The following is a 13,457-nucleotide window of genomic DNA, read 5'->3' as shown; positions in this document are numbered from 1 at the left end:
CATGCCATAAGGCTACATGACATGCAAGTTATATAAGTATAACCATATAAGTAACATTTTTAAAACATTTCAATAAATAGTTTTAAGGGACATGAACTCTAGGTATATACTCACCTTAATCAATTCTAGGCTTATAATACCTTCTTCCTTCTTCAAAAATTAGTTAAGAATTCAAGTGTCACCTATAAACATCATTTATAGATAGTATTAAAAACCCATAAATATTTGACATATTAAAAAAACAAACACCCCTTAAATATGAAATTTCAACTCAAACTCTTAAATCATCGTTATATATTTTTTATTTAATCCTCTAAACTTTGCTTAGTGCACCATGCCATTTTATTTGGAGCCTTTACCCTTCCCTACTTTTATTTATATCAAAACACTCCGTATAAACTTAACATCACATATTATTTTTCACTTACACTTAAACATTATAAAATAAGCTTTCAAAATATTCTTCATGACATAGACATCCCAATATCCCTTCCACCATCCTCGTTGAACATCCTCCAATTGCCAATGAAAAAAAAAACTTAATTTGATTTGGTGTTTTTGACTAATTCAAGCATATGTAACGGAGGATTAAAAAAATAAATCCAGAACAAAAACTTATAAAATAAATAAAAGAAATTAGGAGCACATTTCACACCATTGTGGCAATGTTTTCGTGCATCATATTATAATTAGATTGCTTATTTGATGTCTACATCAAACATAATATTGGTAATAAACTCACGTGCCCGGCAACTTCAATATTAGGTTGTATGTTATTATTTGATGAAAATACAAAATGTGTTTTTATTATTCAACTGAATTACTATGTTATAAATGATAAAAAAAAAAACATTAAAAAAAACACTCCTTTAACTTAACATTTTAAAACAAAGGTAGAATACATAAAAACACACATTATTTGTTACCTATGGTTTTTAACAAATTTATGGTAAGAACCTATTACTCGATTCCATTTAAATGATGCAATAATTAAATGTGTCATGGCTCATGATATGACATAAATTTGACCTCTTATAACATATTAGAAGGCATATTATATTTCTATATAGTTTTACATCTTTGATACATTATATAAGAGATCAACAAATGACATGTAATACCTATGTCATTTATAATTGTTATATCATTTCAACTAAACTAATTATTAGGATTTTGCTGATTTTTTTTTTTTTTTTTTAAATCAATAGGTAAAAACTATTATATTTCATTTTCCATACAAACAAAAATGATTTATGAGTTTTTCTGAATATAATTATATAAGAAAGTATATTTGTCTGTAAATTACATATAAAATAACGGATATTTTTGTTTATATTATCCAAATAATATTATATCATCTATTTCACAATTTTGTGAAATTCTAAAAACAGAATTTGTCCCTCTTGACACACACACAGAGTGATTACATGAGCAGAGTGTCACACATGGCGACAAAGGGCCCAACTTGCCCAATGGCTATCGCCCCTGAAACCTAATCCCCCTTTTAATCCATCCATTGACTCCCAAATTCCCAATTCAGACGTTCCTTTACGCTTTAGGGTTTTTCTTCTCTCTCCGAAATTTCTTTTACAATCCTAAATTTTCAACTACTCGATTGCTTTTAAAGAAAATAATCGGAGACCGATTCAAATCTTACGCAATTCTTCTTCGCCATCGGAAGTCAAGTTACAATTGATAATTCTCTATTTCTCTTATGCAACTACAGTCAAAGTGCTCGTGGAACCCTAATTAAGCGCTTAGGGTTTCTGTATAACAAAGGATTTTGTTAGGTGTTGAAGTCGATTTGATCCAAAGGTGTGTTCATTTCATTTCCTCGCTTTGATTTATTTTTGAAGTTGTCAAGTTGAAAATTTGGGAATTACGTGTGGAATTGAAATCGCCTGAGATTCTTAGGGTTTTTTTGTGTTTGAAAATTGGATCAAAATGGATAATTCTGATTATTCGAGGAATCGGAACAATGAGCATTTAGGTGTTAACAAAATTGGGAAAGCGATCAGGAAAAGTCCATTACACCAACCAACTTTCGCGAATCCGGCGAGACAACAACCTCAACCTCAAGTATACAACATCAACAAGAACGATTTTCAGAGTATTGTTCAGCAGCTCACCGGTTCACCTTCCCGGAATTCCCAGGAGCCACTTCCGAGACCTCCGCAGAACTCACCTAAACCACCTAGCATGCGGTTGCAAAGAATCCGGCCATCACCATTAGCTCCGCTTAATGTAAACCGCCCTAGAATGCCCATTCCCATTCATCATATGGGACAAGAACAGATGTCTCGCTCCCAGATGCCTCCGCTTCGTCCACCAAATGGTGCAGTGCTTGGCGCGCCTCCTTATAACGGTAATTATGCTAGACCTGCCCACCATGGTCAACAACGACCACCACCAGGTATGCCACAACCACCACCCATGGCTTCCGGTGATCATACAGGGTGGCCAAACACAGCCGAGTCTCCTATCTCTGCTTATATGCGTTACCTTCAGCATTCCATCATAGATTCAACTCAAGGTCAAGGTCAAGGAAATCAACAACATCAACAACATCATCAACAACAACAACCCCCTCATCCTCAATACCAACAAAATCCTCAAGGTCAACATCAGCAACAGGGATTGCTTCCGTATCCACTTCCATCTCCTCGGATGAACAATGGAGCTCCACCTCTTCCATCTCCCCGGATGAACGGACCTCCACCTCTTCCGTCACCGAGAATGAACATGAACGGTCCTCCACCACTTTTACCATCACCAACTTCTCAGTTTCTTCTTCCATCTCCATCTGGTTACTTAAACTTATTGTCTCCTCGATCACCATACCCTTTACTTTCTCCTGGTTATCAGCATCCTCCACCATTAACACCGAATTTTTCATTCTCACCCATGACTCAACCAGGAGTGTTAGGACCTGGACCACCACCTCCACCTTCTCCCGGCATGGGGTTTCCATCTCCAGGTTTTTTCTCAATTCAAAGTCCCAGATGGAGGGATTAGATAAAGATGGATGATAAGATGCTAACTGTGTATGGATTCATCGTTACAGCAACTTAACTTAAGGTACACTGGCTGTAAAATAGTCTTTTTCTAAGTGTTTTTTTGTTGCTTTTTTTTTTTCTTCTGTTTATAAACTTTGAATGTTTGTTTAGAATATATAGTTGGCTGTAAAAGAGTATTCATCTGTGTATTTCTTGAACAAGTTTTATTTTTTTATTTCTAATTAGGTGTCCAGAATCTAGATGCTTGACCAGAAAATGTAGTCTGGTCATCAAACATTGAATTTGTCATGTAGGTTGAATGTTGGGAGATTCATTTCTGTTTTCAATACCATTAAAATGTACTCAAATTGCAGCTCATATTTTTTCTGTTTAATGTTTATGATTATACATTTATTTATTTATTTATGTCATATGCTTTAATGGATTTGAAAACTACAAAGTTTTTATACTTTTGAGTTCGTTTAAGAATATGATGATTTCATATGGATTAATATCAGTTTGCTGGTGGTTGATGATGGTTTTGTAGTAATGGCTCCACACACCATGGTGTTCAGAGTTGAATATGGAATTTGACATTTTGTGTTTGTTATGGGCATGATTGTAGAATTTTTGGGTCCACTTTTTGTAAAAATTTTGTATACAAAATCCAAATTTACAATTTTGGATGACGATAATGCTTGCTATTGACATGATTCTATGTTAATTGGTATGTGGAGGTGTGAGAGTAGCTCGAAAGAGAGTCTTAGGTTTGTGTTTTGTTTTCTTGATAACGGAGTGATTCTGACACATTGATTGGGTGTAGTGGTATGTTTGTTGATGAGTTACTACCAACTAAGATTATAATTCATGCTACTTTTTTTAGAAAGGTGGAAATATATGAAAACTCTAGCAACACATTATAGAAGAAAAAATTATGAAGTAGCTAATTGGGAATTACACAACCAATGATCCTAAAGCATATTATAGTTCTTAGGCCTATTGCAAATAAAAAATAAATAAATAAAAAAAGAACACTAAGGGGGTGTTTGGTTTAGCTTTTCAAACCCCAAAAGTTCTTTTTGGAAAAGTTACAAAAAATCAGGATTTCTGATTTTTCCAAAAAGTTGCTTTTCCTTATTTAAAAACTTCAAAAGTAGCTTCTAAAACTAGTTTGCTAAACATCTTTTGCTTTTTTTTCTTTTCCAAAAAAGACTTTTGGCTTTGAAAAGCTAAATCAAACACCCCCTAAATCATCAAAAAGCGAAAATCTCATAGGCTTCTCCGCTTCAAAAATTAGATTGTTCTTGAAATTCCAAATAGACCAAAATATGACAATAATCACCACATCCAAATATCTTCTATTAACTTGTTAAGAGTTGACTTACCAGAAGAATCAACCCATAAAATGAAATAAAAAACCGTGGAAGTAGATGGTAATGAGAGTCTCCACCAAACAACAAGAAGTAAAAATAAAATCACCCGACGTCTCCAGCTCCCATAGATACCTATCTCTAGCAAAAGAAAATGAATGCTCTCTGGCCTCCCCTTGAGTATTTTCAACTCCCCTCTCGAACCCTTCTAAAGGTCGAAAGAAGCATATGCTCATAATTTCTGTTAACCACCAAGGCTAGCGATAGGTATTTATGGGATGAAAGCATTTTGTTATTGGTTGCATGTTTATTATGATAGAGGTGACGTTTGGGGTAGGCTACATTGGATTACGAAGTATTTTTGGTTTTGGGTTTAGGTTAGTGGGTCTAGGCAACATGTTAAAGGATATTATCATACCCAAAAGTTGTCACTTCACATGTCGAGCCATATATGGTGTTATAACACCAAGTGAGGAAATAAGTGAGGAAATAAATTGAATAAGAAATAGAAGAATGGTGTAGTAATTTTTGTGTATATATGGGTATTTATATGTGAAAAGGTAATAAGTATTTTTAATTTTCTTTTTCTTTTTGACTGTTCATAAATGGTCGATTTTGACCGAAAACATTGAAAATGATGAATGACGTGTTGCTGGCTGTTACCATAGCCACAGAAGACCCCTTAACGCAAAGTTGGGGCGGTGTTCGAGGCGTTATAAAGACCAAACCAATTGGATGTTAATTTTAGATATCAAATCCACAACTAAAACCATACAAAAATTACTATACTTCAAGAACCATTTTTATAGTTTTCTTTATTTTATATTATACATAGATAATATGTAGAATGTAGATGCTTTCAATTATTTTAGAATCAAACTAGAAACCGCAGTGGCTATAACCACAAGCATGGGGATTTCTAATTTGAGAAATACAAACCAACAAAAACAAACTATCTCAAAATCCTTCACGATTCCTTTCATCAACCAAAAGTTAAAGGGCAACCTCAAAATCAATAAACAAAACTACTCTTTCATGATCAATGTTAAAAAAAAAATTGTAAACCCTTTTATTAAAACAATGTTCTTAAACCTTTAAAAATCAACCCAAACTTGATCTCACACCCTCATACGCCAAAAAACAAGCGGCATTAGCGGGTACACTTCTAGCCATCGCGGGTCCAAACCCTTTATACAAACCTCCAACTCCTTCCGCTTTCACAATCTTCTTAAAAGCATCAATTGAACCCGAATATTTAGGGTTTCTATAATCATCAATTTGTATTGCACTCTTGATCACATCCGTAGGGTAAACCGAAACCCAAAATGCACCTCCGGCCAAACCTCCAGCGACTATCAGCGAACCACGATCAAGGCTGGAGGTGTCGATTCCTCCGGCGAAGTATTGTTTTAGGGCTTCGTAGACACCAAACATGGCGGCATTTCCCGGGACTTCCCGCCCCATTGTCGGGATTAAACCTTTGAAAAGACCTTTTATGCCGCCTTCGGATCTTAAAACTTGCTTTGCTACATCCATTGGGCCGCTGTATTTTATGGCGGCAGTTACTGCCGCCCCTGGTCCGGTGACTGCTGCTCCTTGGGCCTGCAGTCTGTGAAAATAGATTCCTATTTTCAATTCTTTTTATAATAAGAAAATTAATAATCAATGTACATTGTTAGTTCTTGTAAAAAGGACTAACCTGCACTTGATTAGTTCAGTAGGGGTGGCTAGAACAGCGACTGCAACTCCAGCCCCGGCTCCAGCCACCACCTGCTGGTTCACGGTTAGGGGTGTCCCGGGTTCAGACCGCAAAAGGGCTTCCATTTGACCCCTAACCGTGAACAGAACTGCATTTAATGCAGCAACAGTAGCAAGAGGGGCGCCCATGCCTTTGTATAGGCCTCGTGGGCCTTCTGCTGCTACTGTTTGTTTAACAGCATCTATGGCGCCTGAATATTTAGGGCGTTGACCGGGTGGTGGGACCGGTTGACTTTGGAGTTTGACCTTGATGGTGTCAAATGGGTGTCCGACTATCAACTGTGATGCCCCTCCTATTGTTCCTGCTGTTAAATCCTTCGCTACGTCTGTCATCTGCAAGTTTATACAAGAACTATGATTTGATTTTGAATTTAGGAAAAGTAGTTGACTTTTCATGGTCAAAATTGAATTTTGCATCGAGATTAAGGATTGGATTTGGATCTGATACGTGAATTCAGCCATCGATTTAATTACAGGTCGTTGTCTATGAACATACAGATGATAAAGTAATTGAACGATTTAGTTAAAAGAATCAAAAGACTTGTGCTTAGGGATCGAAAGCGTACCTTTGAAGAATATTGGATGAACAGAAAGAGAAGGAGCCACTAATCGGTTATTCCAAACCTCAAAGAATCAGATCTGAAATAGCAATAAGAAGTCAACAAATGGATATTAAATCTTTGAAATTTGAAAGAGTTACCTAACCTTGGAGAAAAAACGGACATGACGATGGTCAAAACATGAGAGTATGGGCGTCCATTAAAGGAGTTTAAAAGCATATAAAAAGAAAAGGATAGAAAATTACCAAGTGGGTATAAGAGTAATCAACGGCTGAATATCAGCATTAACGTATCTTGAAATCAACGATTAAAGCTATGGAATAATCAAAAAGATTAGGGTTGGGAGTCAACTGAGGTTAAAAACTTTCGGAGGTTATGAAAAGATCGGAGAGAATCTTGCGAAATGAGGAAAATTAGGGCTGGGTTTGGCAATGGGATCTGAATCTAATCTCACACAGGCTTATAAACAGGATGAATCCGACAATGTGACCAATTCGAGATTCTCTACGATGAATCGCAATCGACCCAATAAGATTGGGGAAGATACTGCGATCTTGGTTGCTGCACTTAAAAATTTTGGTGCGCCTATTATTAACATCACACGTTTCTCTCTTTGGTTTGTCAAAAGTATCAGGTTTAGTCCATGACATTTATATATTGCATATATGATCTCCATTTAAATTTTTTGTAACGGGTTTGATCCATTGTCTTAACCACACTTATGCCCCTTTGCGTGCCTTGCACATAAGAAGATTTTAGTATTTTAAACATGACAATGTTCTTGTGATCTCGTCTCCCTCAACACATGTCTCATGAAAAAACATTTGATCGTGATTGTTTTGACTAATAAGGAAACACTCTACTTGTATGTATCGAAACTAAACAACCTTAACGACTTGGTTTATGAACAATGTTCAAATGGATTTCTTCATGGCATCTAAAATTGTTGCATTGAAAGATTCTGAAATGGCATCACAACACCCATTATTTTCAAAATAAGCCCAACACCACCTTGTGCTGGTATGAAATTAGGGTTAGCCCTTTTTTATTTTCCATCTTCAAGTAGGAGGTCTAAAGACCACTTTCAATTTTACTTATTTTCAACTACTACTACATCCCAAATAAGAGGGTACATCTGGTTGTTAGTTGTTAGAGTCTTTTCCAACGACCAACAATACCTCCCCTCTGCAAACGCCTTTAAAAATAGACATTGATACCAATAACTCTTCTACATCCTTCAATCAATCATCATTTACACCCTCCCAACAAACATATATCTTTAAAAAATAACTAATCAAACACAATATCTACATTTATTGAAATCGTTAAACCTAGATTAGACCTTCAAATATCCTCACCATAACTTCTTAATTTTTCATAATGTGAATTCAATCTCATTTAATTCATATTTCTTTGCATTTCTACACTGCCTAACACTAAAATTGATGTTGAATTTGTTTACAACTTCAAATTTCATTTTTTGTAACTCATTTTGGGTTTTCAAAATGTAACGAATAATTGTTTGATTTCATATACATGAATATGCGAAAATTAACCTAAAACCGAAGGTCCTATTATAACCTAATTAATAATCTTGTTGAGTCAATTTTTTCATACCTAGGTTATATCCAACCGTATAATTGCTTAACAATAACTTATGTTCTTTTGGGTTACAAAATCTCATACCATTGATGGGTACTAAGGTATCATATTTATGATTTTGATCACAATATTGATAACTAGGGCTTTAGTGTTGTGATCATCTCCTTTATCATTATCATCGACTATATGTGGTATTGAAATAAAACCTATGTTACTAAAAAAAGGAAATAACACACTTCTTCAACTCAACAACCTCATCATCCTCGTCGTTATCAACTAATAAGTCATCAAACAAGAATAAGTCCATATCATCATCATTAAGTATTCACGTTTAGTACCTCCATCTTTTGCTTTGTCATCTTTAATCCGGTCTAAGTAGTGGTTCATTGAAGTGTCATTGTGTAACGCCCGTGTTTCTAGGCTTGCCATTTTTAGCAATGTAATAGTCTAGGTTAACCTTGTAACTCAACTTGAAATAATAAGAATGTATTATTTGTGAATTATTTGAATTATGTGATTTATGTGTGTATTTTCTTAATTTTTATAATTTAATGAATTAAGAATAAAATAAGCGTCAAAATTTAAGTGTGAGATAAGCCCGACATCTTTGCATAAAGTTGTAGTGGTCGAAACAAGGATTCCGGAGATATAAGGAATGCCAAAATCCGAGTTATAACGAAGAAGTTATGACCTGTCGAAATTTCGAGACAGAACCGGTATGACGATGAGTGATGTAAAATATGAATTTAAGATAGAGCGATATTTAGCCTTAGCGATCTAAACGAAAGTCGTAAATTTCGTTAAACCGAGAGCGTGCATAAAAGGAACGCCCAAATCTGACTTCGTATGAGGAAGTTATGATTTTTCTAAGTTTCGACTTAGCAATATGCAGCCCGAATACTCGATTTGAGATCGAGCGGTTTTTAGCCGAAACAATCTAAATGAGAATCGAAGATCTTGTTGTTAGTAGCGAAGCAATGAAAAGTTAGGCGAGAACGGACGTCAGACGAAGAAGTTATGAATTTATAACGAAGTTTTTCTGTCCCGGCCTTCTAAAAATAAATAATAAAAATAAAAGTCAAAATTTGCCGACGGAGTCTAAATGAAAGTTTAGAGTATGGTCTGACCTTCGCGTGGATATAAAGAACGTCGAAAACGGAGCTCGTATGCGAAAGTTACGCAATTTAGAAGTTTGACAAGTCAATTACGCCCCGCGTAATTTGAGTACGCCCCGCGTACTCAGTCGGATGCAACTTGTCTGACCAATACTCGAGTGCCACCAGTCGACGCACGCAGTGACGTCAAAGTACGCCCCGCGTAATTTGAGTACGCCCCGCGTAATTTGAGTACGCCCCGCGTAATCCCAGACCCAGCAGCCTATAAATAGAACTCGAATTTAGCCATTTTGAAACGACCAAAAATACGACCCAAAAATTTTGTTTTTAATATAATCAAAACTATAATCAGAGTACCATATAAATAAACCATGCGTGATATGTCCCAAAATATAATAAAGTACTGTGCGGAAACTGTATCATACTACATCAAATCAACAACTAAATCAATCCCAGACTGAAGCTGAGGCGGTGGTGTGTGCGATGCCGTCACCCCGAGCTCTTCCCTTTGCTTGCGGAAGTACCTGAAACCAAAACTGAAACTGTAAGCACGAAGCTTAGTGAGCTCCCCCAAACTACCACATACCATACAATAACATATAAACACATATTGGGCCTTGCCCACTGCATCGGGCCGAAGCCCGGAAACTGCATCGGACCGAAGTCCGTAACTGATTGGGACCTTGTCCCCTGCATCGGACCGAAGTCCAGAACTAACTGCATCGGACCGAAGTCCGGAACTGACTGCATCGGACCGAAGTTTGGAACCAACTGGGACCTTGTCCCCTGCATCGGACCGAAGTCCGGAACTAACTGCATCGGACCGAAGTCCGGAACTGACTGGGACCTTGTCCCCTGCATCGGACCGAAGTCCGGAACTAACTGCATCGGACCGAAGTCCGGAACTAACTGACTGAACATGGCATAGCATAACACATCAACTAGCATAACACATTTATGACATGCTACATCGGGCCGTGGCCCGGAACACATAATACTTAACACATGAAACATAGCACACAAATCCTGTTCGAGCCACGAAGGCATCGAACATACTAACTACTGCATCGGACCTAAATCCGGAAACTACTGCTAACTGAACGGGCCGGCATTGTGGCCTTAGACCCGTTCCTACTGGAAGGAAACTCACCTCGTAAGCTAGCGGATGAGTGTGTGGCTCGGAAAGCTAACGGCTGCTGCTCCTGAATCTCCTCGGCTACAAATCCATAAACACACTCAATCAATCACTAACACTACACTCGGGGTAAGATGACTCTTTTACCCTTGGTCAAAGTCAACTTACTCAGGGCTGACTCGCCGAGTCGGGATACCCAACTCGCCGAGTCCTAGACTCTCCTCTCAACTCTTACACGCTGATACTCGTCGAGTGTGGCATCGACTCGACGAGTGCCCTCTGAATCCAAGAACTCAGATGATCTTCATCCGACTCGCCGAGTCGGATGAACAGACTCGACGAGTTGTTCTTGATCCCCAAGAAGATTGCCTTGGACTCGCCGAGTTGTATGAACAAACTCGCCGAGTCCCTCCATCACTGAGTCTACTCTCAACTCGCTGAGTCCACTCCCTAACTCACCTCGTCCACTCGACACTGATGAAACTGGAGAACTCGGGACTCGCGACCCGACTCGTCGAGTCGTTCTTCCGACTCGCCGAGTCGCCGCCATGCAACAGATTTTTACTCGATTTCTCTTGAATCCAACACATGCAAATGATAGATCTGGGTCCAATAAGCTGTGTTACCACGTAAAGTTTCCAACTTTACGTGCACAACCTCATCACGTAAAGTTTCCAACTTTACGTGCACAACCTCATGAATAAGGGAAATAAGGCTAAAAGATGCACAACAAGAGTAGATACATGGCTAATATGCAATGTAACATCAAAAAGACAGTAGATCTGGGCTCTACAACACCCCAACACTCAGATCCAAAGGTATTTCGACTTATTAAGACATTCATGCAAACATAAAGCTTGGAACAAACATCAAATAGCTCTTAAAAGAGCTCTAATGGAAGTTTAAGCATATAACCAGAAGGGAACTCCGAAAATACCTCAATAAACTCAGATTTGACCTTGGATCTTTGCACTACAACTCGTTTCCTTGCTTCCTTCTTCTTCTCCTTCTTCACACCTTCACAAAAATGGCACTAAATTACTTATAAGCTCTCAAATGGGAGGATTAGGGTTCCTCACAGAGCTCTCAGGGTGAAAGTGGCGAGAATGAGGCTATAATGGGGTTTAAATAGTGGGCAAACCCGGGGATTTAGGGTTTCACCCAGACGGACGGACTCGCCGAGTCCGGGATATGGACTCGCCGAGTCCCCGGCTCTCGCGTGCACAAATACGCAACCCAACTCGGCGAGTCAGGCTAGAACTCGCCGAGTCCCTCTTGAAAACTTAGACAATTGACAATTTATTAACATACCGAGAACGGGTCGTTACAATTCTCCCCCACTTGATTCAGACTTCGTCCTCGAAGTCTGCAACGGTTGGATCTGCGAATAACTCCGGGTAGTGCGTTCTCATTTCTTCTTCAGTCTCCCATGTCCATTCAGACTCCTTCCGGTGCTGCCACTGCACCTTTACCAGCTGAATTACCTTGTTCCTCAAGGTCTTGGTCTTCCGTTCCAGAATTGCGATCGGCTTCTCGATATAATTCAGGCTGCTATCAACCTGGATGTCCTCCAAGGGAACGACTGCTGTCTCGTCCACTAGACACTTCCTCAACTACGATACGTGGAAGGTGCTGTGTATCAAACTGAGCTCCTCAGGAAGATCTAACCGGTACGCAACCCGACCCACCCGGGCCAAAACCCTGAAAGGACCAATAAATCTGGGGCCCAATTTGCCCCTCTTCCGGAACTTGATGACACCTTTCCAAGGTGAGACTTTCAGAAGAACCATGTCTCCCACCTGGAACTCCAAGTCTGAACGCCTCCTATCGGCGTAGCTCTTCTGTCGACTCTGCGCAGTCTGCAGTCTACTACGGACCTGCTGGATCAATTCCGTCATCTTGAGCACCACTTCAGTGCTCCCCATGACCCGCTGACCGACCTCGCCCCAACAAATCGGGGTCCTGCACTTCCTGCCATATAACATCTCAAAAGGAGGTCGATCAATGCTCGCATGATAGCTGTTGTTATACGAGAATTCTGCTAAGGGAAGATACGTATCCCAACTGCCCCCAAAATCTAAAACACATGCCCTAAGCATGTCCTCGAGAGTCTGAATCGTCCTCTCGCTCTGCCCGTCAGTCTGAGGATGAAAAGCGGTGCTGAAATGGAGACGAGTACCCATCTCGTCGTGGAATCGCTTCCAGAATCTGGACGTGAAGCGAACATCCCAGTCCGACACCACCGATACCGGCACTCCATGACGTGCCACAATCTCTCGCACATAGATATCGGCTAACTTTTCCGCCGACATACTCTCCTGGATCGGGATAAAATAGGCACTCTTCGTCAACCGATCCACCACTACCCATATCGAATCCACTCCACGTGCGGTCCTGGGAAGTTTGGTGATAAAATCCATGGTGATATCCTCCCATTTCCACACGGGAATGTCCAACGGCTGCATCTTGCCGTGAGGTCTCTGGTGCTCCGCCTTGACCTTCCGGCAGGTCAAGCATCTCTCAACGTACCAAGCGACGTCCCGCTTCATGCAGGGCCACCAATAATCAGATCAAAGATCTCGATACATCTTCGTCGCCCCTGGGTGGATAGAAAATCGAGACTTATGAGCCTCGTCCATCAATACCTGCCGTACTCCACCCCAGTACGGTACCCACACCCTACCATGAAGCGTCAACAAACCCCGACTATCGTAATCAAACGATGCTACTCGACCCACTATTCTCTCACATTTCTGCCTCTCCTCCTTGAGGCCCTCCACCTGAGCCTCCTTGATCCGCTCCAACAACGGAGTGATCACTGTCATCCTCATGCACAGATCCCTGATAGGGGCCGCCGACACTTTGCGGCTTAGGGCGTCGGCCACCACGTTGGCCTTCCCTGGATGATAAAGGATCTCACA

General features: G+C 39.6%; 2 protein-coding genes across 6 annotated transcripts; one reads left to right on the top strand and one right to left on the bottom strand.

The window, feature by feature from the left end:
- The first annotated feature begins 1,434 nt into the window (after positions 1-1,434).
- Positions 1,435-3,685, top strand: LOC145001168 (protein HAIKU1-like). Of its 3 annotated transcripts, none has more exons than XM_078960519.1 (2): positions 1,435-3,078; positions 3,544-3,685. In XM_078960519.1, exon 1 carries the CDS (start codon positions 1,945-1,947, stop codon positions 3,013-3,015), a length of 1,071 nt encoding a protein of 356 aa, XP_078816645.1. In that variant the 5' UTR covers positions 1,435-1,944; the 3' UTR covers positions 3,016-3,078; positions 3,544-3,685. The 3 variants fall into 3 exon arrangements, with proteins under 3 accessions (XP_078816645.1, XP_078816647.1, XP_078816646.1); XM_078960521.1 differs by having other exon boundaries at positions 3,515-3,685; XM_078960520.1 differs by lacking the exon at positions 3,544-3,685 and adding an exon at positions 3,243-3,374.
- A 1,634-nt stretch (positions 3,686-5,319) lies between these two features.
- Positions 5,320-7,271, bottom strand: LOC145001930 (mitochondrial carnitine/acylcarnitine carrier-like protein). Of its 3 annotated transcripts, none has more exons than XM_078961257.1 (4): positions 6,930-7,271; positions 6,691-6,763; positions 6,066-6,457; positions 5,320-5,975 (listed from the first exon to the last, which is right to left on the bottom strand). In XM_078961257.1, the coding sequence occupies exons 3-4, from the start codon at positions 6,455-6,457 to the stop codon at positions 5,468-5,470; spliced, it is 900 nt and encodes a 299-aa protein (XP_078817383.1). In that variant the 5' UTR covers positions 6,691-6,763; positions 6,930-7,271; the 3' UTR covers positions 5,320-5,467. The 3 variants fall into 3 exon arrangements, with proteins under 3 accessions (XP_078817383.1, XP_078817384.1, XP_078817385.1); XM_078961258.1 differs by having other exon boundaries at positions 6,830-6,945; XM_078961259.1 differs by lacking the exon at positions 6,930-7,271 and adding an exon at positions 6,825-6,883.
- Positions 7,272-13,457: the final 6,186 nt, after the last annotated feature.

The sequence above is a fragment of the Lactuca saligna genome, chromosome 6 (assembly GCF_052625555.1).
Source record: "Lactuca saligna cultivar CGN05327 chromosome 6, ASM5262555v1, whole genome shotgun sequence".
Lineage (NCBI taxonomy): Eukaryota > Viridiplantae > Streptophyta > Magnoliopsida > Asterales > Asteraceae > Lactuca > Lactuca saligna.
Note: the sequence above shows the minus strand (reverse complement) of the source record. Positions and strands in the feature narration are given on the sequence as shown.